At 33.8% G+C, this 24535-nt stretch overlaps 1 protein-coding gene across 2 annotated transcripts in view; it reads left to right on the top strand.

Annotated features, from left to right (window-relative positions):
• Positions 1–24535, top strand: part of CCSER1 (coiled-coil serine rich protein 1) — a 667442-nt gene that overhangs the window by 622239 nt on the left and 20668 nt on the right. For both annotated transcript variants that reach the window (XM_039245368.1, XM_039245369.1), the window contains exon 9: positions 22574–22651. In XM_039245368.1, the coding sequence (XP_039101299.1) occupies positions 22574–22651 (78 nt within the window). The remainder of the gene's footprint in view (positions 1–22573; positions 22652–24535) is intronic.

The following is a 24535-nucleotide window of genomic DNA, read 5'->3' as shown; positions in this document are numbered from 1 at the left end:
GCGTCTGACTTCAGCTCAGGTCATAATCTTGTGGTCCTGGGTTCGAGCCCCGCGTCAGGCTCTGTGCTGACTGCTAGCTCAGAGCCTGGAGCCTGTTTCAGATTCTATGTCTCCCTCTCTCTCTGACCTTCCCCTGCTCGCACTGCCTCTCTCAGAAATTAAAAAAAAAAAAAAAAAAAAAATCAAAAAATAAATAAACTTTTATATCGAGTGCCCTTTTTAATTTAGATATACTTTGAAAAAGTAAGAGTAGATAGAGTAATGAATATGAAAGCAATAAAAAGAAATTCAGAACAAAGATCCTATCATTCTATTTTCTGAAAATACATAGGAGACTTAGTTCTAACTTAGAGTTTTGTTTTATATTTTACCATTAACTGTCCCTGTTGCTTACCACAAGAATTAGTATCTGGTTCTATTTTAATTAGTGAAATAAAACTTTTATTGTTTATATTTTAACTACTTAAATTGGAAAAGGTCACTTGTGATCTTGAGAAATGCTTTAGTGTTTTTGCATATCCTTTCATTCAAAACCCCAAGTAAAGTTCTTTGAAACAGAGCATGAGAATTGGAAGTGGAAAAAAAGGTGGTTTTGAATTGAATGGTTTTTAAAAGGAGTGAACAGATGTTCTCAATTTTTTATTCAGTACGACGTCTCTTGATATTACTATAGCATTAGTAAATATTTATAACCCCATGTTGAGCAATTGCCTAGGCCTCCTTTCCAGGGTCAGTAGTTATGAAAATTTATAAATAGTTTCATTTTCATTTGATTAGCAATTTTATACATGAAATATTAGAAATATTTAATATTTTAAAATTAAATTGTGATTAACATTACATAGTGTCATACATTTAAATAAGTTATGCAAGTGTATGTGTTTATGCAAATTAATTTTCTTAAGTTTTCTTTAAAAATCTTCATAATTAGCTCTTATTTGAAATGAATAGTTCAAAGTATAAATAAGAAATTAAAGTACATTAGCTTAAAAAGGACATGGAAACAAATTTATTAATGATGTTCAGGACTAAATATTGTACATGGAAAAAAAGACATTGCAGTATTTTCCTTTTTGCTCAATAGCAAACTTCTAATCTGATTAGAATTTTAAAAAAATGTCAAACTGACTTTAAGTACTCTCTGGCAAATTACTTCTAAGTAATAATACACAAAAATAGAGCTTATAAAAAATAAAGATAGATTATTAATGTAGAACATGGTCATTGAAAGTGACCTGGAATAAAGGACTAAAGGGGCGCCTGGGTGGCTTAGTCGGTTAAGCGTCCGACTTTCGCTTAGGTCATGATCTCGCGGTTCGTGGGTTCAAGCCCCGCGTCGGCTATGTGCTGACTGCCAGCTCAGAGCCTGGAGCCTGTTTCAGTCTGTGACTCCCTCTCTCTCTNGAGCCTGTTTCAGTCTGTGACTCCCTCTCTCTCTGACCCTCCCCTGCTCATGCTGTCTCTCTCTCTCTCCTAGAAATAAATAAATAAATAAAATTTAAAAAAAAAAAAAAAAGGACTAAAGACCTGGACTCTGTTCTTTTGTTTATTACTTGCTAGGTTTGTGACTCTGGGAAATGTATTTTACCTCTTTGAGCTTCAGGCACGCATACCTTACTTTAAAAATGAGACTCTAAAATCTTTTTGAGATAAACCGTAGCAAGTGCTGCCACTACTCTACTCATATCCCCTTAGATTCCTTTAACATTTGCACGCGCACGCACACACACACACACACACACACACACAGATAAACACACCGAATACAGATGAATGTTTACTCTCATCAACCGCCACTAGACAGTCATGTCAGTGAACCATCCTTAGCTTTGGGACTCTAAGTCCACTTGGCTTGCAGAGCAAACCTCCCTTAATCAATGACTCATCTGTGTGGTAGTATTAATACTCCCAATCCATATCACTAACTCCTTTTCCCTTGGATAGGGACAATTTTGAAATGAGACTTCCCTCTCAAGGTAGTCTTGTGGGATGGAGCCAAAGCCACCCCCTGAGATCTTGAAGTTGGACTTTTTGATGGACTTCTTTCCATCCTTTACCTATCCAACTTCCTCATTTTTCTATTAATTTTTCTGGGAGCATTTCCTAATAAATCAATTTCACAGTAATTATCAACTCAGAGTACATTTGTGGATATCCCAAATATTTATTGAGATAAAATAAATATGTAACATTACAAACAACAATATTTATGTGCTTTTTTAATGAAATTCTATAAAGTTGTCTTCTGGTGTTTAAAAGTTACATAGGGTGGGTGGCTCAGTGGGTTAAGCGTCCGACCTTGGCTCAGGTCATTATCTCCCAGTTGGTGGGTTCAAGCCCTGTGTCCGGGCTCTGTGCTGACAGCCAGCTCAGAGCTTGGAGGCTGTTTCAGATTCTGTGTCTCCCTCTCTCTCTGACCCTCCCCTGCTCACACTGTCATTCTCTCTCTCAGAAATAAATAGAACATTAAAATTTTTTTAAAAATAAGTAAAAGTTACATAGGCTAATTTTATCATTTTTCTTAACTTATTTCTTAAGTTAACTTCTACATCCTGAATGTACCAATGACTATACATCCCTCTTACAAAAGAAACACATCAGTACACCTCATGTCTTTTGTTCTCTCCACTTCCCATTATGTTACTAATATCTGAAATATTATTTTTGGTAATAAACTTTCTCTTCTGTCTCATTATTCATTTATATATTATATTTATTTAAAATAACTTAATTATGTGTGTATGCTTTAGAAAACAATTATTTTGTCTCATTCATTGTTTATCTTTGAGGTACAGGCACTCTTCAGGAGTCTGATAATTCATTCAACCTGTGAACTTATATTTCCTGTGGAATATTGGCTCTTTGGTCTTGGAGAAGCTCCGTAGGCCAGACCACAGTCTTTGTCAGTCTAGGGTATTTCAAGATTGTGTATATGAGGGTTAGGCATGATGCGTTCAGGTACCACCAACCAGAGTTATCACTCTATTTTGCAATAACCCAGTAAGAAACAACTGTATCAGGAATTCACGCCTAAATCTGACTTCTAAAGGCAGTGTCACAAGGTTGTAATTGGGGGTTGGATCCAGAAAGGTAAAGAACTAAATGCCCTTGTTGGGGCACCTGGGTGGCTCAGTCGATTAAGCGTCTGCCTTCGGCTAAGGTCATGATTATGTTCCGTGGGTTTGAGCCCTAAGTAGGGCTCTGTGCTGACAGCTCAGTCTGGACCCTGCTTAGGTTTCTTTGTCTCCCTCTCTCTCTGCACTTCCCCTGCATGCACTGTCTCTCTGTCACTCAAAAATAAATAAGCATTAAAAAAAAAAAAAAAAAAAAAAACTGAATGCCCTAAAACTGGCACCCCATATCTACTTTCACCTCATGCAGAAAGATTCTTGCCCACAGAGATACCCACAGCAATGATTTAAGGAAAGGGGATAGGCAATGATTGTCCAAAGTGAAGGCAGTAGGAGGGTGGGGTGAGGAGAGACAAACAGATTTTAAATTGTCCTTCTATTGCTGGCTCTAGCCCTGTCTGCCCTGAGCCTCAGCCTCCCAGTCATCACACAGAGTGATTTAAAATACTGCTTTTGGGGAGATGGGCATGGAGGAGGGCACTTATGGGGATGAGCACTGGGTGTTATATGGAAACCAACTTGACAATAAACTATTTGTAAAAAAAATAAAAATAAAAAAAATAAATAAAATACTGCTTTTGTCTCTGCCGCTGCTATTAGGTTTTGGATTCTGCCTCTCCCTGTTGTGTCCTCAGCATTATTTTTAGAAGTGGTAACCAGCAACTTCTGCAAGTTGGACATCTTGTTAAATGCATAATTTTTGTATGTGTGGATGGTGAATTTATAAATGTATTCAGTATGCATTATTTATGTAAAGATTTTCTTTTAAGTGGTTTACAGTTTTTCCTATAACTCACTTTGCCCTTTTAAATTTTTCACATATTTTTCATTTGCTTTTATGAATTTACAAATATAGACTTTATAGCTAGACAGTATTATTGTAGAGTTGAAAATCTGTTTATTTTACAATGAGAAAATCTCCACTTACAATGAAACTTGGAATTCTAAAATCTGACCTTATAAACATTGCTTTGAAAGGATACTTAAATGGAGTGTGAAAATGCCAAGCATCAGCTAATAAATCTTTGTGAGAATTTCTGTTTATATGCAATTTTAAATGCATCGATCACTCACAAATATAAAACCTATAATAAATAGTTAATATATGATAAGACTCTTTAAATCTCATTCAAAATCTTGTTTTGTGAATAAAATTGAATATGGTAAATATTACCTCTTTTATTTTTTTTTAAGTTTTATTTATTTCTAGGAGAGAGAGAGAGAGACAGCATGAGCAGGGGAGGGCCAGAGAGAGAGGGAGTCACAGACTGAAACAGGCTCCAGGCTCTGAGCTGGCAGTCAGCACAGAGCCCGACGCGGGACTCGAACCCACGAACCGCGGGATCATGACCTAAGCGAAAGTCGGACGCTTAACCGACTAAGCCACCCAGGCGCCCCAAATATTACCTCTTTTATAGTGTAAATAATCTTCACACATTACTTGAATGGATTAAACCACCTTATCTTTTTCAAAGTATATCAGTACACCAATCCAAAGAAAAAACTGGCATATCTTTGTCAGTAGGAGTACATAGCCTTATATTGGAAGTCCCAAGGCAGCAAATGTTAGACAACTAGACAAATTAGTAAGATAACTAATACTTGTTTAACTCTAGTTCATTTTATTGATTCCCCACCTGCCCCCCTCTAAGAAGGAAACAGTGGCTGTACTGTCCATTGGCTCCATCTCTCCCTGTCCACCTTTTCCACCCCGCCTCCTCTTTTTTCTCTTACTTCTCAACCTGCTTCTTCTACTTGTTTTTGCCATTTTCTTTCTTCTCCTTCCTGATACTTTCCCTTCTTTCTCTTGCTATTCTTCCTCCATTATGAAGTAGTAGTGATGTCATTTCTCATAAGTACCCATGATGGTTATATCTATTATTTATTTAATGCTTTCTATGTGCTGAACATTGTGCTTAGCTTTTTACCATATGAATAGAGTTGGTAGTCCTTGGGATTCTGCTGTGAACTGAATATTAACCCCCTCCCATTTATATATTGAATTCTAACCCCCTAAGGTGATAGTATTAGGAGGCAGAGTCTTTGAGAGTGATTAGGTCATGAGGGTAGAGCCCTCATGAGAGGAATTAGTGCCTTTATAAAAGAGAACCCTGAGAGATCTCTCCACCCTCCTACCATCTGAGGACACAGCAAGAAGTGGCCTTATGCCAGGCCTTCATCAGACACGAAATCTACTGGTGCCTTGTTCTTAGACTTCCCAGCCTCCAGAATGGTGAGAAATAAATTGCCGCTGTTTATAAGCCACCCAGCCTATGATATTTTGTTTTATTATAGCAGCCCAAACAGGGTAAGGAGATTTGATAGAAATTTGTATGTGATTCCATTAAAATTGTACTCTAACAACATTGAAATTAGATTAAAATTAAGAGACCAATGAATTTAGGTTAATAAATTTAGATTTAAAATCTATAAAGCTGTGTATATACATTTGGAATAAATATAGTCTCTTTTTGCATACTTTATTCCTGTTAATTTAGATGTTTTACTAAAAATGGAGCCAATATACAATACTGCAGGAATAAGTATTAAAAAAAAGAGCTGAAAATGGAACAGTACTAAAATTGCTTATAAATTCTTTTAATGAATTGTTATGCCTTGAATATTCTGGCTGTATTCTTTCCTTTGCATTGGAACACCAACCAAAAAGTAGATGATCCTTCATAATAAATTTGGTAGATGTTACCATACTCACCAATGACATTTAGAGGTGAAAACCATTTTTTGAATTATTAAATTCTGTATTAAATGTTTTACAAGATACTGGTAACATTGAACTGAACCCATACTAGCTTGATCTCTCTAACAATAAAGGAAGTTGCGAGGTTTGCTTTGCTCAGTTCTTTCAAAAGGATAAAAATATGTAAAAACATCTGCATTGTAATTTCAGGTATCAAATTAGTTTCCCTGTATAGATCCAAAAAAGGTGAAATGTATAAAATCATTTACATTTTAAATCACAAGCATCTGGAGTCAAGTGAAAAAGGTGAAATAAATATACTTTAGGGTTTGAGTGAAGTATAATAATAATAATAAAGACACTTTGGAGAACTTATCAAATTCCTTTAACAGAAAGTAATGTGTTTTTTTTCTGGATATTATAGTGTCCCAGGGAATGGTAGACCAGACAGCCAGGCAGGGACCAGGTCATGAAGAACCAGATAAATAATGCTAAAGAGTTTTAAACTTATCTTGGATTTGTAGAAAACCAATGGAGCAGGATCTGATTTTATTTCAGAAAGATAAGTTTGGCTGCAATGTGTACCGTATAATAAGCGAAACAAAACTGGAGGAGCGAGTGCTGTTAAAAGGTAACTGTAGTGATTCTAGAGAAAAATTACGAGAGCCTGGAATAAACACTGGCAGTTGAAATAGAAGGAAGGGACAGGTTTGAGGTTGATTTAGGAAGATAATTCTTGGATTTGTGATGGATGAAATTGGGATGCTAAGCTTCCAGAGTGACTGCCTTATTGGAAGATTCTTTGATAACGATACCTTTTTCTGGTACTAGGAATCCAAAAAGAAAAAAATTTGTTTGAGGATGAGAAGTTTTGTTTAGAATATGCTGAGATTGTGGTACATGAGAGCTATTTCTGTCAGGTGGACATGTCTAGCAGGCAGTTTGACCTATGGGATAGATATTGTTCAAATGATTTGTGTATGTTTTATAACAAAATGAATAAAAATGAAAATTTTAAACATTATAAAACAGCAAACAAAACTGGATATGAAACCTGCTATTCATGATGCTGCCACTATTTATTCAGTTTTTGGAGAAAGATATTTTGGGAGGATTAGTTTTCTATTTTCTTGCCTTTGGTTTTGGCTTTCTCCTTACATTCACTAGGTTTCTTGATTACAAATGTCAGAAAGACAATTTGATCTACCTCAAGCTCAAATGGAATTTATTAATTACCTTTGATGTCATGTTTTTCATAATTTGACTGGTTGTGTCATAGCTTTTATTAATAGTTTTAATTGAAGCCAACTTCAGTTCTTAAGCTCTGGAATCATTAGGATTTATGGAATACCCTCAAAATTAAATATATTTTATTAACTGGTATCAAGGGAAGTAAATATAATAGACAAAGCAGAAAGTGGAAAGTTCTTGTACATATGCCTAGTGTTATTTATTCTCCTTTGTTAGTAAGCAAAGATGAACTAAAATAAATATCATTGTGTTCACTAATCAGCCAATATTTTTTAAATAGAAATTCAGTGCTGGAGCATTGCTGAAAAACTGGTACATATATTTCTAGTGGGTTTTTTTTTTTTGTACTTGTTGCAATATTTTAGAATACAGTTTAGCAATATGTGCCATGATCTGTAAACATGTCCATACTATTTGACTAATTTTATTCTCACAATTTATCCCAACAGATAAAAAATTTTATCCTAATATCTATCCTAATAATTCAAAATAAAAAAATAGAGATATATACAAAAGTGTTTAATATAGTTCTGAATAGTCTCAGTATTCTTAAGATTAAACAATGTAATATCAGCAAAATGCAATAGTATATGCCTATTACAGATTCACATGTAAGGAATGGAGAAAGAATGAAATTAGAAATTACTTTATATCTTAAATCTTGGAGATTTTTTATTTTTACTAAGAAAATTATTAATTGTATTTTATTTCCTTTTTCATTGAACCAGTATACACTTATTTTGAACCCTAAATAATATTTACATATCAAATCAAAAACTTATTTTTTAACAATATTTACATTAAACTTGTAGAAAAGAAAGAAATACATCCTATAATTATAGAACAAAGCAATTGTATCCAACAATGTAAATATTAATAATGAATAAAAATTGAAAATAGAACAAGGAGGAGAGGTCAAAAAGGATAAGCATACTACTGTTACAACATTTCATGATAGAGGACTACTAGGTAATGTCGAAATCTAAAATGTCAGGAGGTAGAGGTTTAAACATGTCTGGGACACCTGGGTGGCTCAGTTGGTGGAGTATCTGATTCTTGATTTCAGCTCAGGTCATGATCTCAGGATTGTGGGAGTGAGCCCCATATTGGGCTCCATGCTCAGCGTGGAGCCTGCTTAAGATTCTCTCTCTCCCTCTGCCCTCTCCCCCACTCATTCTCTTTCTTTCTAAGTAAAAAAAAAACAAAAACAAAACAGATCACTGAAAATATTAGTGGTAATTAGAAGGATTTCAATATTAATAATTACATAGCCAGTGAAAATTGAAGGTTTAGAGAAAGTTGAGAATAAAGAAAGCATAATAGTTTCTCACAATTTTCATTGAGGTATAAATGGTGTCTAAATGTGATGAATTTAAAATACAATGCCCTCTACTTATTAATTATTGTAACTTCAAAAAGGGATGAAACAGTTAAGAGTGTTTAAATCTGTAAGTAGGACCAAGGTGAGAGGAGAATATTTTCACTTTTAATTTAATGCACTTTTACATGATTCATAGGGGGACATTTAAAGATATTGTATCTTGGGACACCTGGGTGGCTCATTTGGTTAAGCGTCCAATTTCGACTCAGGTCATGATCTCATGGTTCTTGAGTTCGAGCTGTGCTGACAGCTCAGAGCCTGGAGCCTGCTTTGAATTCTGTGTGTGTGTGTGTGTGTGTCTCTCTCTACCCATCCCCCATTCATGCTCTATCTCTCTCTCTTAAAAATAAACATTAAAAAGAAGATATTGTATCAGTAACATATTGTTTGAAAAATTATTAAAAGTTGCTATTAATATTATTTGATAATAAAATGTTCATTATAGAAAAAGCACAAAATAATATAAAAAACAGGCACCGTGACTGATAATAAATAAAATAGATATGGATAGTAGCCCCTTTGAAAGTAGTACATGTATGCATAATATGGTTATATATCTTTTAATATTAAAATTTCACTTTTGATATCTTAATTTTTAATACTTTAAGTTGAAATTTTAAACATTAAGAAAACAGTAAACAACATTGGACTTGAAAGCTGCTATTTATGATGCTACTGCTATTTATGCAGTTTTTGGAAATAGATATTTTGGGGGGATTGTTTTTCTATTTCCTTGCCTTTGGTTTTGGCTTTCTCTTTACATTCAGTAGGTTTCTTGATTACAGATGTCAGAAAGACAATTTGATCTACCTCAAACTCAAAAAGAGTTTATTAATGGTGTGACTCATGAAGCCAAAAACAAGCCTAAGGGTATGTCCCAGGAGCAACTATAATTAATAAATCTTATGATAGTAATATTCATTCTCTATGTTCACCTCTGCTGTTATTTGATTTTCTTCTTTTGTCCTCTCTTTTTCTTTCTGTTTTTTTTTCTCTCTTTCTTGTAATTTCCACTATAAAGTTGACCATCACTACCTCTCAAATTTCACAGTTTTTGATCCAAGAGAGATCAACTTATTTTTCATGCTTATAACAAAATTGCCCGAAAAATTCTGTAAGTTAGCTTGGGGGGGCCACTTCCTGCAAAGCAGTGAACTGTGACAGAGTGATCATATTGCATTACCTGGTAGCTTTAACATGTGCTGAAGTGGGAGGTTCCTGGGGAAAGAATGGATGTCTGAGGAGAGTAATGAGGAATTCTAGTTAGGAAAGATGGTGGGTTGCCTAGGTGGCTCAGTTGATCAAGCATCTGACTCTTGATTTCATCCGTTGTGATGTCAAGGTTCCTGAGAGCATGGAGCCTGCTTGGGATTCTCTCTGCCCCTCCCTCACCTCCCTCACTGGTGCTTGCTTGCTCCCTTTCTCTCTCTCAAAATAAATAAATAAACTTAAAAAATTCTAGCTCTTACTTGAGTCTGGAAAATATATATGACTTTTCTGTCTTGCCAAAAACATTTCTTCTTGACTACTGCATTAACTTCCAAATTACCATCTTCTCATGCCTGCCTTATCCCTATTTTCTTCTCCATATAGTAGCCAGAATGATGTTGGCTAAACACAATTGAATTACGCTTAAAATTTCTGTGGTTTCTGCTGGGCTCAATATAAAAGTCAATGCTTAGCAGACCTATAATCATCTGATGCCAATATATATGCCTCTTGCTCACTAAATTCTAGTCACACTATACTTTTTTCAGTTTCCCCTGAAGGCCTACGTTTCCCCTTCCTCCCCCAGCACCCCAGCTTTTTCCAATCTCTTTCTGAAACAGTCCTCTGCTTGCTGACTGGATGTGTCTTTGTCACATAGATTTAACCTTAAGTGCCATTTTCTCAGTAAGACCCACTCTGTTACCACATATAATTTTAGAGCATCCTGCATGTTATTCTCTCTCTCAACAGTTCATTGCTTCCCTTTATATTACTTAATATTTGTAACTTTAGGCCTATTGGTATGTTTCCTTATTGGAAACCTATCTTCCCTATGAACTATAAGCAGTGAAACAGCAAAATAATGTTTTGCTTACCAATTCCTCTGTAAGAAGAGCATTGTGTTTGACCCTCTGTACCGACTCCTCCCCTGAGAGAGGCTGCACCTCTTCTGCCAGCTGCAGTTAACACACTTATGTCTTACTCAGGAGCTGGGTTCTAAAATGGCTTAAGAAGACAGCCTACAAAAATGTTCATAGGAAGGGCTTTATTTGTAAATTATTTTATTTATATTTTATATTATATATATAAAATAATGAATATATCATAAAATTTTATTGTATTTGTAATGACAGAAAAAAAGAGTGAAGTCGTAGTTTAATTTGTGTAGTTAAATGTACTATAATTACTGGTAGATGAATTAATACATTATATATACTCTAAATATTTGAATCAATAAGTTATAGATACTCATTAAATATTTAGAATCAATTAAGTCCAGATTTAAATGTCTTTTCCTATTATTTCTGCTTACAGGATGAATAAACAGACCTCCAAAACCACAAAATAATTCCTCTAGTCACATATAATCCTTTCGGATTCTGCTTTATTAGATTTTGCAGTTTACATATACATCTGTAAGGTTATATTTTATTTATTTTATTTTTTTACTTTTGCTTTGAATGTGCCGAAGGAAATTTGAAGGATAAGTGTAGAGAATTTCTTGAATTTGCCAGTAAAGTTTGATCCATGTCCACAATTTGTCTGGTGAAGTTTGATTCATGACATCCACTATTTTCTAGCTGATTGTCGACCTGTAATGCTGTGCTGATTCTGCAAGTCTTCAGTGATCTTCTTCTTGTCTCCCTTATGCTTATGTTTCCTGGATGCTGTCATCAGCATATTGTTGTTAATGAACAACTACCTTGAAGACTTTTATGTCACTTCTCAGTTTAAAAAATTCTATATGCATTAAAATTAAATCAATACCATAAAATAAAATGCTCATAGTCCCCTAAAGCAAATATTTTCTTCAAAACAGGAATCTTATTTTTAAACCATGATGATAAAGTAGGCAGCGTATTCTATCCTGACCTTCCTGAGTAAAACTATCAAGTAAGAAAAAGCTAGAACAGTATTTTCCATACTTTCAAGGTGTCAATCTTAGTATTGCTGGCAGGTTCCTGTGTTTAGTGATGAAGAGCTTACTTTTTTGTTCTTTGTTTTTGTTTGTTTTTAATAGGAACCATTTTCAAGGTTAAATTAAAGTTCTGTGGCTCTAAAGTCAGCACTACTAGGACTCTGCTAGAACTTACCAACAAATACATTGAAATTCCATTTTTACAAATTGATTCTGTGTGTGTGTGTGTGTTCGAGGCTTAAAAACTGCAACAAGAAACATCCCTCTTTGTCCTCCTAAATTCAGAACTAATTGCAAAATAGAGGATTCAGAGAAATTGACTTATACTGCAGTCTAAACCTGGATTGAAATCCAGCCAAATAAGTTTCCAGTACATTCTTCATTGAACTGAAGTGACCCCCTGGAGTTGCTGACACAAATGGGAAAATTGCAGACTTCTGTCACAGGGCAGGAGTCTGTAAGCTTAAGTCTAGACAAGCTGAAATTGCATCTTGTGCACAGACCATGCCAGTAAGAAGCAGACCATGTTTATTTATTCCAAGATCACCTACCAGTTTATAGATGAAGAGGAATGATTGAGAGGTGGGACTTCCACTTAGAAGTCCCCTTCTACAAATATGGACCAAGGGAATGGAGGGTCCCCTTAGAATAGAAGGTGTGTTACAGACCAGGTTGTTGTTAATGAGGGAACATCTATTCATGAAAATGTTTCTCACTTGATGTTATAGAATCAACTCCTCAGACATATTTTAGGATTAATGCCAGTTCTTTAATCCTCACTTTTGTATCTCTGTTTCCTTTCTTCTCCTTTTCTTTTGAACAGCCTAGAGTTACTAGAATAACCCCTTAGTTCATATATCACTTCCAAGCTGTCCCTACTTAAATTTATATACCATACAAATGCCAGAAATTTTACTAGACTTGTCATGTCACTAATATTAAGTGCCCTATAGCAAATGTTTCTGCAGTATGTCAGCTTTACCAGCTGGTCTGCAGTGAATCTTCTCAAACCACATGTATCATCTCTCCTTCTCCTACTTCACTTATTCAAAAAAGTATCAAGTGCCTAGAATGTGCCAAAAACTACATTAGGCTGTGTGAAGTCAATATAACTCTAAATAGATCTGATCCTTGCTGAAAGGAATTTGCATAGTAGCGTAGAAGACAGATAATCTGTATACAAATACCTAATAAAAGAAATAATTGACAGTTTGAAATGAGATATTTAGTGAAAAGATTAAAAGAGAATCACCTGGAGATGGGAATCTACTTTAAAGATTATATCTCTAAGACAATAACACTTAATATGAAGAACATTCCAGAGGGAGGAAATACCATGTTAAAAGTTCAAGTCCAAAAAATTTCAGTCCACTCAAGCAACTTCAAGAATATAAGTATAAGTCATTTTTTAAATGTTTGTTTGTTCTGAGGTGTGAGAGGGGCAGAGAGAAGGAGAGAGAGAATCTCCATCAGGCTCCACACTGCCAGTGTAGAGCCCACCACTGGGGTTCATCCTACAAACCTCAAGATCATGACCTAAGCTGAAACTGAGAGTTGGAAACTTAACCAACTGAGCCACCTGGGCACCTGGAATATGAGTCATTTTTGAAAAGGGAAAGCTGATATGAGATAAAGTTAGCATAAGGGCCAGGAGGGGCTGGAGCTGTACATCATGATAAAGGTTTACTTTTTATTGCATACACTAGAACTGTTTGATAGTCATATATAAAACAAGCAGCAAACTGTAGTCATTTATGAAATTTAATATTGAAAATACTTTCTTTAAAAATTTTAGTGGAGAGGGTAGAGGGATTGAGAGAATCTTAAGCAGACATCATGCTCAGTATGGAGCTTGACGTGAGGCTCAATCCCATGAACCGGAATCATGACCTGAACAGAAACCAAGAGTCAGACGCGCAACTGACTGAACCACTCAAATGCCCTCAAATACATTTTATCTAACTTAATATATCCAAAAAAGTCTCATTTATTTACACCATTTATTATACCATTGTAATAAATAGAAAATTATTCATGAGGTATTTTAATTTCTTTTGTATTTCAGTCTTCAAAATCTGGTGTGTATTTTATACTTACCACACATCTCAATTTGGACTATCCACGTTTCATTGCTCATTTGCCACATGTGGCCAGTGGCTACCATATTGGAGTAGGATATTAACAGGTTTTAAACAGGAGAGTGATGTGATCCAAATTACATTAGCAAGTTACTTTGGAATTGAGAAAGTATGGGTGAAAACAGGAATACTAGTCAGGAGACTATAATAGTTTCCTTTGGCTGCTATAATGAAATATGACAGATTGGTCAACTTAAAATAACAGAAATGTATTTTCTGTCTGTTTTGGAGACTAGAAGTCTGGAATCAGGGTGCCATGTTCCCTCTGAAAGCTCTAGGAAAGGATCTTTCATTGCCTCTTCTAGCTCCTGGTGGTTGTTGATAGTCCTTGTTGCTTGATTTATAGATGCATCATTCCTCTAATCTCTGCTTCTCTCTTCACAAGGCCTTCTATATATCTGTGTCATTGTGTCCAAATATCCCTCCTCTTGTAAGAGCACCACTCATGTATTTCTGACTCATCCTAAAACCTCACTGTAACTCGATTTCATCTTCAGAGATCTTATTTCCAAATAAGGTCACACTCACAAATTCCAAATAGACGTGAATTTTGGGGAACGCTATTCAACCCAGTACAGAGGCTAATGGAGTAAAACAGAGTGGTAGTTTATGCACAGTGGACATATGTCTATGCTCCGTTTCCCTGCTTGTCCCTAGGTAGTGGACCCAGAGTAGTGATAATAGATATAAAAAGAAGAAATGGTTGTGAAATATATTTCAGGAATGTATTTAGCAGATATCTTGACTGTGGAGAGGCCAAGCCTAAGTAATCTAGGTGACCGTTCTCAAACTTCTCTCTTGACTTTCCTGATCAGTCACTAAATACCTACTATTTTTAATCCAAGACATTTGTATTCCTAGCTTTTAAAGGCATCTAATTCAAAGACATTTCCTTCAAGTCCCTCTTTATGAGGACTTTCTTAATAGCTCCACTCTACTGAGAAGAGGATTAAACTAAAGGAATGGATTAGCCAGTCATATGCACAAAAGAAATCAAATCCATATTTGTTTGATCTTCCATTAATGAAACTATACTGGTATTTATATATATTTCAATATGCTCTCTGAAAGAAAATCTGAATACCAGAAGAGTATTGTTAGAACAGTTCTTCTTGGGGAAAAAAAAAATCCCATATGCTTTACATCTAGAATAGTGAATATAGTTATCTGAGTACCAGTATCTCCAATGCTTTCTATCGTGAAGGATATAAATTCTTAGTTTGCATTTTTGTTCTATTTCTCTGTTAAATGAACTAACTGAAACTCTGAAATCTGGGTATATTTTCAGTTTGTATAATCTCTTATGGATAATGAACTCTATAAACTTAAAATATGCTGTGTAATGGTATGTAATCTTCTTGAGAAAAAGTCACTTCCATTGCAGTGTAAAAGTAGTGGGTTGTGGAGGATGTCAGACAGTTTCATAGCTTAGGTATCATAAAAATGAATGAATATAAATGTTATTTATATGCTTTTTTTATTGATTTACCAAGCATATCCTCTTTCTGTTTGACTTTATATTATTGGCTAATGTTTAAAAATATATAAATTTAAAATTACCACCCTGTCCATTTGTCCTTTTCTGCAATTTTTTCAGACTTTTTAATTGTTTTTTTGCTAGTGTAGTGATCAAAAAACAAAGCATCTAGTAACAAGGCAGTGTCTAACATTTGTGAGAGTTAGGGCAAGAATATACATGTGGGGGCTCACAAAATGTAAGTTGAAATATTAAAATTCTAAGTTAGGATTTAAAATAATTGAGTAAAATATGTTCTATCCTCCTATCTTGACAAACATACTATGCTAATGGTTTGGAAAGCCATGTTCCAGTTATAATTTTTTTGGACTCCATAGCATTCTGTGCAGCACCTTGGCATTGTGGGGAGTCAGCCCTGCCTCTAGCTGAACCTAGCACCATTCAACCCTAGGTTCTGTCCCTCAGAGCCTTGTGAACATATGCGTGATCGACCCACCAAACACCCAAGCTCTACACCAAATAGCTGACCCATGGCCACACCTTGGGCGACCCTCAGGAGGACCTAGTCATGTCCAGAACTAGGCACTGAATTCTAGGGTTCCTGGAGTATGGTAGGAAGGGAAAAGAGAGCCTTTGATGCTGGCACTTACCTTATCACCACAGAATACCCTCCTGTTGGACAGAAACATGGTAAGAAGACAAGAAGAACAGGGTATTTTAATGCAAACATCTCTTAACTAATCTGAAGGACAATATTAACCAATAGAGCTATTTAAGTCTATAGCTAATACTAGTACCTCTTTTTTAAATTCCAGTGTCTGTTGGTGAAATTGGATGTGAGTACATAGGGACTTTTTGTGTTATTCTCTATTTCTGTTACATGTTAGCAATTACCCATAACAGAAAGTAAGAAAATAATATTAATACATTTTAATATTGTCTCAATAGTTCCAAGAAATTGTATATTGTGTGCAAGGGGGTTTAATTTGCTTGGTCACTGCTGTGCTTGTTTATAATTCTACTGATATCTTCAGTGGAATGCTCTCATTAAAAGTGGGTGAGAATAATCAATGTGATCTCTATAATATAGCCTTTGCATTTCTGAGCTCATCTTTGGACTTGGCACTGTGAAGCCATTCCAATGATTTTCCCTTAAGTTTTTTGCTTTTGTTGATTTGAATATTTTATTATTGACATTGAAGTCCATTATAAGATGATGTTCAAATTATTTTGATCTACCTGATTTCTAATTTAAACTGGACTCAGAACACTTTGTGAATTTTCTTGTGTTGAATTACATTACTACTTTTCAATTTTAAAGGTTAACCTTTCTCCATATACCTAGCAGGCTTAATTGGTAGAACATGCGACTCTTGATCTTGGGGTCATGAGTTCAAGCCCCGCGTTGGGTGAAGTTAGCTTTTCTCCTCATTTCAATACTATTTCTCTTTTCATAAACTTAACCTGTAGATCCATGATTTAGGATCTAAATTCAGGATTATACTATTTTAAGCAGTTGTTATGTTCTTTTTTAATTATTATTATTTTTAACATAATCCTTTTCCTAATTCAAATCTATTCTTCACAGTACTTTTGGGTCTTTTTGAAAATTTTGGATAATAACACAGATGCTTTTGTGTTTCTCCCTTTAACCTCAATGTATATGTTCACAGAGTAGCTATAATCACTATTATATACTTTTGTATTTCAGCCTTTTAATTTTTTTATTATAGATTCTAAAGCTGAAGGTAGGCCCTCATGTTCTTTATTTTAATTCATTTTTTTCACAAAATTTTGTGTAGGCAATTAAACTTATAATTTAACAAACAAACATGCACAAAAGCACACACCCCAGAAATGACTCTAACAGCTTTAGCATAATTAGTTCTAGATTATTCTGTTTGAACTGATTGATAATATCATTGCTATCAAGAGGATTTCATGCCCTTTTTATTCCAGTTTGCTTTTGCACATTCTGTTTTCAATTTTGTGTTGTAACTTACTATATTAACATTATTATATAATTCATAACTCATATTCCAAAGTGCATTGATGGCATTGCATATTAATAGTATGAGGTTTCTATAGAATTACATCTTATAAAGGAAATAAACTTAATTCTTAAGCAATCTCAAGTCACAACAAAGAAAAATGACTTATTGGAGTTGGCAAGAGCATATACACAGGGTGAACATAAAAAACAGTTTTATTACCATACTAGTTGTTCAGCAGCTATACATTTTGTATGTGATATGCAATATGTGAGCAGCAATACTGCTTGTAGGGTTTGTCAGTGGCAGAATATTTTTATAGAAAGGACATCAGGTTTTCAAGACAAGTGAGGAAGGTTTTCATCTTGCGTGTTCTACTTACTAGCTTGTTGACCTTCAGCAACTGACTTTAATTTGCTAAGTTATCAATTTCCTTAAAAAGAGACCATAAACCAGATATTGTGTGTCCTCGAGAGGATTCATATATATTACCAGGTACCGTGGCTGGCATGTACCTACATTCTCTCTATATGTTATCTATTCTTGTTAGTAATAGTTGTTGTAGTAAAGATTACAAAATGAGAGGGAATGTGAATCTAAATAAGTATTCTCAGTAAATTAGTAAACTATATATATATAAATATTTGTAAATGTATGTATATATATATATATAAACTATATATATGTATAATTTACAAATTTACTGAGAATACTTATTTAGAATACTTATATATATAAGGATACTTATATGTATATTTTGTTTAATGCATTTCTTTATGACATCTGACTTTTACTATACAAATGCTATTATATCTCTCTTAATATGAAATAAAATTATTTAGAAACTTGGAGACAAAAAATCTTACATATACTTTTTGTTCATATAGCAATGTTATATAATATTCAAAACCTTCTCATATTCAGGACCAAGTTGAGGAAGAAAAATAAAATAATACCATATATAAATAATGAAATTTCTCTTTCTCATCCCATAATTTGGTTCTGTGTGTGTTTGTGTGTGTGTGTATGTTTTTTCCACAATCTGCCAGTCTTTTTTCTTTGTGTTTATTCTAAGCGCACATGTTTTATTGATCTTGCATGAAGAAAAAAAAACATGGGTGTGTTTTGTTAAGAAGTATTGATACTGTTATTGCTTGGAATGGAAAACATAAAGATAAATAGATACTTTGTCAACAATGTAGATTTATTTAGAAAATCTATCTACCAGGAGTTGAGTTGTTTCAATTCTCTATTCCTCTGGAAGAGGTTAGAAGAAGAAATTACAGTGTTTACTTACATAAGGAAAGGCCTCGGGTGCATGGCAGCTCAGTCGGTTGACTGTCCAACTTCCGCTCAGGTCATGATCTCACGGTTTGTGGGTTCGAGCCCCGTGTCAGGTGTCAGGCTCTGTGCTGACAGCTCACAGATTCTGTGTCTCCCTTTCTCTCTGAACCTCCCCTGCTCGCTCGCTCTCTCTCAGAAATAAATAAAACATTAAAAAATTTAAAAAAAAAATGCGGAAGAAGAGCCACATTGAATTGAATTCTGTAGTCTCTGGCAGACTTGATTTATCACCCAATCTTCTTCCTCCTCACTATTGTCCCTTTCATGGTCTCCCCTTAGACCATGCTATTTATGTACATCTTTGATAAGGTCTCTCTGACTTCTAAATATTTGCAAATGTTTTGCCTAAGAAAGGAGCCTCATCTACTCCAAGTTGGCTAGTAATTATTCATTTTTCTGGTCTTAGCTATAGAGACAGTAGCTTCTCCATTTCAATTACTTGACTGTCCTATATGTTTCTTCTTGAGTGCATAAGTGTGTGCCCACAAATCCCCTGCACACCCCTCCAGACATGTCTATAGTTATTTTATTTTATATTTTGAATACTATTTTTTTTATATCTCTGTCTTCTAGGGTAGAAGTTTCTTTATTAAAGAAGCTACATATTTAAAAATATTTTTGTGATGTTTATTTTTGAGAGAGAGAGAGAGAGAAAGGGAGAGAGAGAGAGAGAAAGGCAGAGAAAGACAGAGACACAGAAACCGAAGCAGGCCCTAGGCTATGAGCTGTCAGCACAGAGCCTTACATAGGGCTTGAACTCACAAACTGCGAGATCTTGACCTGAGCTGAAGTCTGATGCTTAATTGACTGAGCCACCCAGGTGCCCCAGAAGAGGCTATACATTTTTTTTTTGTTTGTTTATTTTTGAGAGACAGAGTGCCAGCAAGGGAGGAGTAGAGAGAGGGGGAGACACAGAACTTAAAGCAGATCCAGGCTCTGAGACATCAGCACAGAGCCTGATGCAGGGCTCAAACTCATGAACCGTGAGACCTTGACCAGAGCCAAAGTTGGATGCCTAATCCCTGAGCCACCCAGGCATCTCATAAGCTATACATTTTTTTATGCTTTTTAGGTTGAGATGCGAATTTTTTTTATTTGAGTATAGTTGACACACAATGTTACGTTAGTTTCAGATGTAAAACTTAGTGATTTGACAAGTTTATACATTATGGAGGCTATACCTTCTTTTTTTCTTTATGTTCCCTGCACCCTGAGCAATACCTCTAACATGCATTTAATAAAAATTACAGTTGAAGAATTAAGGAATATAAATGCATTTGCATCATGAAGGTGAAATATCTATTTCTCTATACCAAAATCAATAATTTAAATAAAAACTTTTATTATATCAAATCAGTGTGAAATTAAAAATACATGATGATGCTTTCTTTCTGTTCCACTGACATATATATATGTACATGTTAATATAATACATATTTGTTTTTTATATTAATAAATATTTTCAGGAATCTCACCATCTAGTAATCTGGTAATCTATTTTTGTGGTATATTTTCTATTTGGTTATAATACTCATTTTAATCTCTTGTTAAATTTATCAATTCATAAATATCTATTAGTCTTGCAGAAATGCAAAAGCCCCATAGAGAATTATCTGCCAATAGCTATGGAGACTTTATTTAATCTTGTAATTATATCTTATAGAAATTTGTCAGAAACTTTCATATATTTTCTTCCTATTATTACACTAAACAAAATAATCTTTAAGTATGCACACTTAAGTCATACTTAGACTTTCATTAGAAATTCATAATTATTTATAAACTCTAATTATACATTAGAAACTTATAATTTATTCTCCCTATTTGAATATAGAGTGTAAGTGGATACGTAGAAAATAATTCAAATATGACATATTTGTTGTGAAAATGCCTGCAAAGGGAGTATAAATTAATTGCATTAGAAATGTCTGTTTAATTTCCAAAAATAACTACTCTTGATGTAGGGATTGTTTGTTTTGCTTTGATTAGGCCATTGATTATGAAAGCTATTTGAATTTTTTTTGTTTTCCGTGAATTGAATGTTCTAAGTCTTACAACTCAGACCAATGAACCGGAGTTTACCAATACTTCCCACTCCTATCTTCCAGATGGGAGCCCTTGAAAATAGAACTGTGAGGAAAGCATAATTGAAGCATATACTCTCTATTCTTCCTTGATTTTTGCATTAACGTGTAGTCTCAAATTCATGTGCAAATATTTGTATATCTGGAGATTTATAACAAAACTTGATTTTCTAATACTTATTACTCCAGTCTATTTCAAAAAATAGATAAATTTTTCTAAATAACCCTTCAATGATAGCAAATGTTTTTGCTTCCTCTGCTTATTTACTACTTCTCCTTGCTCTTTTTCCTCAGATCAATATAAGTCTAAATAAATACAACTTGTTACCTCTCCTTTTAAGTTTAGTTTGGAAAATGTGGCCTCATTTTCACTTATCCTTTTCAAACAGTTAAAATCTTGCCTCACTTGAAAGACATTTTGCTGAATTACCTAATCTCCATTTCATTTTGGTATGAAAAGCAGCACTAGAAATTTTGTGATAGAGAAGTTAGAAGTTATGAGACATTAATAGTCCATAAAATTTTCTTTTCTATATTTCAATAGGCTAAATAAAAAGTTTGCCTAAATCATGCATGTGATTTGTTATATAACTTTGATTACTTGCAAATCTGAGGCAGAATTAAGAGAAAGAGAGAGGGTTAGGGCAGAAAAAGGAAATGGAAAAGAGGTAGAGGGTAGAGGAGGGTAAGGTAAGAAAGCCGCCTTCTTAGTGAGTTTTGTGATGACCACCATCCCTTTCTGGGGGAAAAAAAAACAAACATGAATTAAATCAGTTTATATCCTTACGATATTATGCACCTTTTATTGAGCATTCAAAAGAAAACAAAACAAGAGAAATAATCCTTGAAAGCAAGTTAAGGTAAAAACAATCTCCTAGTATCACATGAACTTATTTGGAAAATGTGTCAAGTTATTACACTTTCTATGGGGCGCCTGGATGGCACAGTCAGTTAAGTGCGTCTCTTGATTTTGGCTCAGGTCATGATCTCACAGCTGTGAGATCAAACACCTCATCCAGTTCTGAGCTGACAGTGCAGAGCCTAACTGGGATTCTCTGTCTCCCTCTCAGCCCTCCCACCACTTGTTCTCTCTTCTTCTCCTCTCTCTCTCTCAAAATAAATAAACTTTAAAAAAATATGTGACACTTTCTAAGTTATATTGTTCTCATTAAAAATGGGTGATAAGAGTATCAAAAATCCTAAGATGAGGTTTGATCATATAAGTACAGCACGTTCATATGTGTCAGGCATGCAGTAAACACATTACATAATAACTAAGCTCAAGATCCTCTATTAAGTGACACATCTAAAATGAGAAGTCCCCAACCAGAAGCTCAGTCAAATTAGTAGAACAGAATAAGTGCATTTGCATTTGAGATATGAAATCCCAAACTTTCGTCATGTATTACTTCCCTTACCTATTTATAACAGTATTGGGTTAGTGTCATATCTTATATAAATTTGCAAATGTGTTGATTTCAGAGAGAATTAAAAAGAAAAAAATGAAATTAAAAAGATATTGAATGGAATCCCCTGAGTAGTATTATGTTTTGGATTTTAATGTAAATGCTCTGAAACTAGATCAATAAAATTTATCAATTTATTTCTATCAATTTAATTTACAAAAAAATCCAGCCAACAAGAAACATAATATAAAGCATTTGGTCTTGGATTTAAACAATCCTGGCTCCCTACTGTTGAACTGAGGGTCTATCTCAGTGGTTCCTATACTAAAAGATGCCAAAGGTGGAGTACTTAGGACCTGAGAATTAAAGTTATGAATATTTAAGCTGATATGCAAAGCACCAACAGAGCAAAGTATGCATGGAGATAATCATGAATTGTACACTAATCAAATTTTAGTAAGTTGGGAATATTAGTGTAGAAGCACATGACTTATCAAAACTGTGTTTCTTTCTTTCTTTCTTTCTTTTTTTTTTTCATTTTGCAGGAAAAAGTCCAGCATTTGCAGAAGGCTTTTGCTTCAAGAGTAGATAAATCCACACAGACTGAACTTCTAGGCTATGATGTAAGTAGCTATATAAAACCATTTTTATCTTCTTTATTGGTATTCAGACCTCCACAGCTTATTTACCTCTGTTGCTGCTGTGTCCATGCATTGATTTAATAGGATTTAGTGGCTCACCATTCATCTTTTGCTCTTAAATAATCCCCAAATACCTTCTGGAACTGAAAAAGATAATTACAGACACCGACTAGCATACTAATGTCTTATTATTTTTTTAAACTAACATCTCTAATATAGTCTTTTGAATTAGTAAATTTGCAGACATGTGGAAGATACATCCCAGAATGAGAGAACAATTTATTTTTAAGAAAGTACTAATTTATTTGTTAACAGTTTAATAAAGTTATGTTCGCAATCACCATGGGCCAGGTACATCATTTTTACATTCTGATACATAAAAGGAGACACAACTTTTCAGAGAAATTTACAATACTATTTTAGCTTTTAAGCTTCAGTGCAGGCTACAGAAAGTAATTTAATTGAAAGTTAGCATTTTTTTCTTAGTGTGAAATACTAGTTGAATTGTCAAAATAGGGTTATAAAACATGTGTTGATAGAAGATTGCTTCTCGTAACACTGGATGATTTTGGATAACTTAAATTTAAATTCCTACCTTTTCTTAAATGAAGCTATGAAATTTTCACTTTGCCTAAGTTCATGACTTTAAACTTCCATTTGATGAAAATATAAAGGAATTATGTTCTTTTTACTGCATCTAACATTTGTAAGAGCTCTCCCTTCTATTTAAAAAAAAATAATTTTATTTTTAGCACTTTATTGACAAGTAAAATTAAAACAGGTATAATTTTAAGTGGTTTATGAAGTGTTTAATGATAAAATTTAAGTATATCCTCATGTCCTTCTTATGTGAAATAATATAAATATGAATGTTACTTTTGTGTTAACTTGCAAATTATATTGACATATTTAACATAAAGCTACTGTGTCTATTAGGAAGTAAACTAAAGTTTTGAATTCCAGAACAGATTGTTTTCAGTTATTTATATATGTTCTTTTTTAATTAAAAAAATCATTAAAAGGTCTGCTTTTCTTTTGAATTTTTCTGTTACATTGATTTTAATATATATCTGTTATAGATTCCTAAATATTTTAGATACCAGTATCGTGACTACAATTCTTCTTGCTTAACTACCAATGTTATATATTATTTAAGCGATGTTAATATTTCACTTTTTAAAATAGAAATGATTTCTAAGTTCAAAGAGGATTTGCCACAAACATTTTAATGTTTATCTCTTTTGAAAGAGGTTTTTTCCCCCTTTTTAAAGTGTTTTGATATCTATTATTTACATGTCAATACCTAGGATATAAACTCAGTATGTATTTTACAAATAATACCCTTTATCTTTTTAAATCCATGAGCCAGTTGTCCAGTAAGTCTAATAAATAGTTTCAAATTTATTTTATTTGTATTTTATTATGTATTTATTTATTTATTTTATTATACAAATTAAATTGTATTCCAACATAACAAATTATAAGTTAACTAAGCACCAGAAAATTGAAATCACTTGTTCACTACCACATGATCTTTGTGGAAGTCTAGTTATTAAAAGTAATGTATTCTTAAACAAGGAAAGAGGAAAACACGTATGTACTGGGATTCAAATAATCCACTTTACTCAATAAGGAAATGATGTTTGGGAGTCTTAGTTCCAAATTTTGAAAGAACTGAATATAAATATAGAATGTGAGAGATCTATAGCACAATTAATGACTGCAAGAGAGAAATAATTGCTAAGAGAGGAGTGGTACCTGTGGGGAAATAACTAAGCTGTCTTGTGTATTTGCCTATCTATCCTGATAATGTTCTTGTTTCTATGAGATTTGTTATATCAATGCTATATCACTCTCTCATCATGT

The sequence above is a fragment of the Hyaena hyaena genome, unplaced genomic scaffold, assembly GCF_003009895.1.
Source record: "Hyaena hyaena isolate Hyena2069 unplaced genomic scaffold, ASM300989v1 scaffold_255, whole genome shotgun sequence".
Taxonomy (NCBI): Eukaryota; Metazoa; Chordata; class Mammalia; order Carnivora; family Hyaenidae; genus Hyaena; species Hyaena hyaena.
Note: the sequence above shows the minus strand (reverse complement) of the source record. Positions and strands in the feature narration are given on the sequence as shown.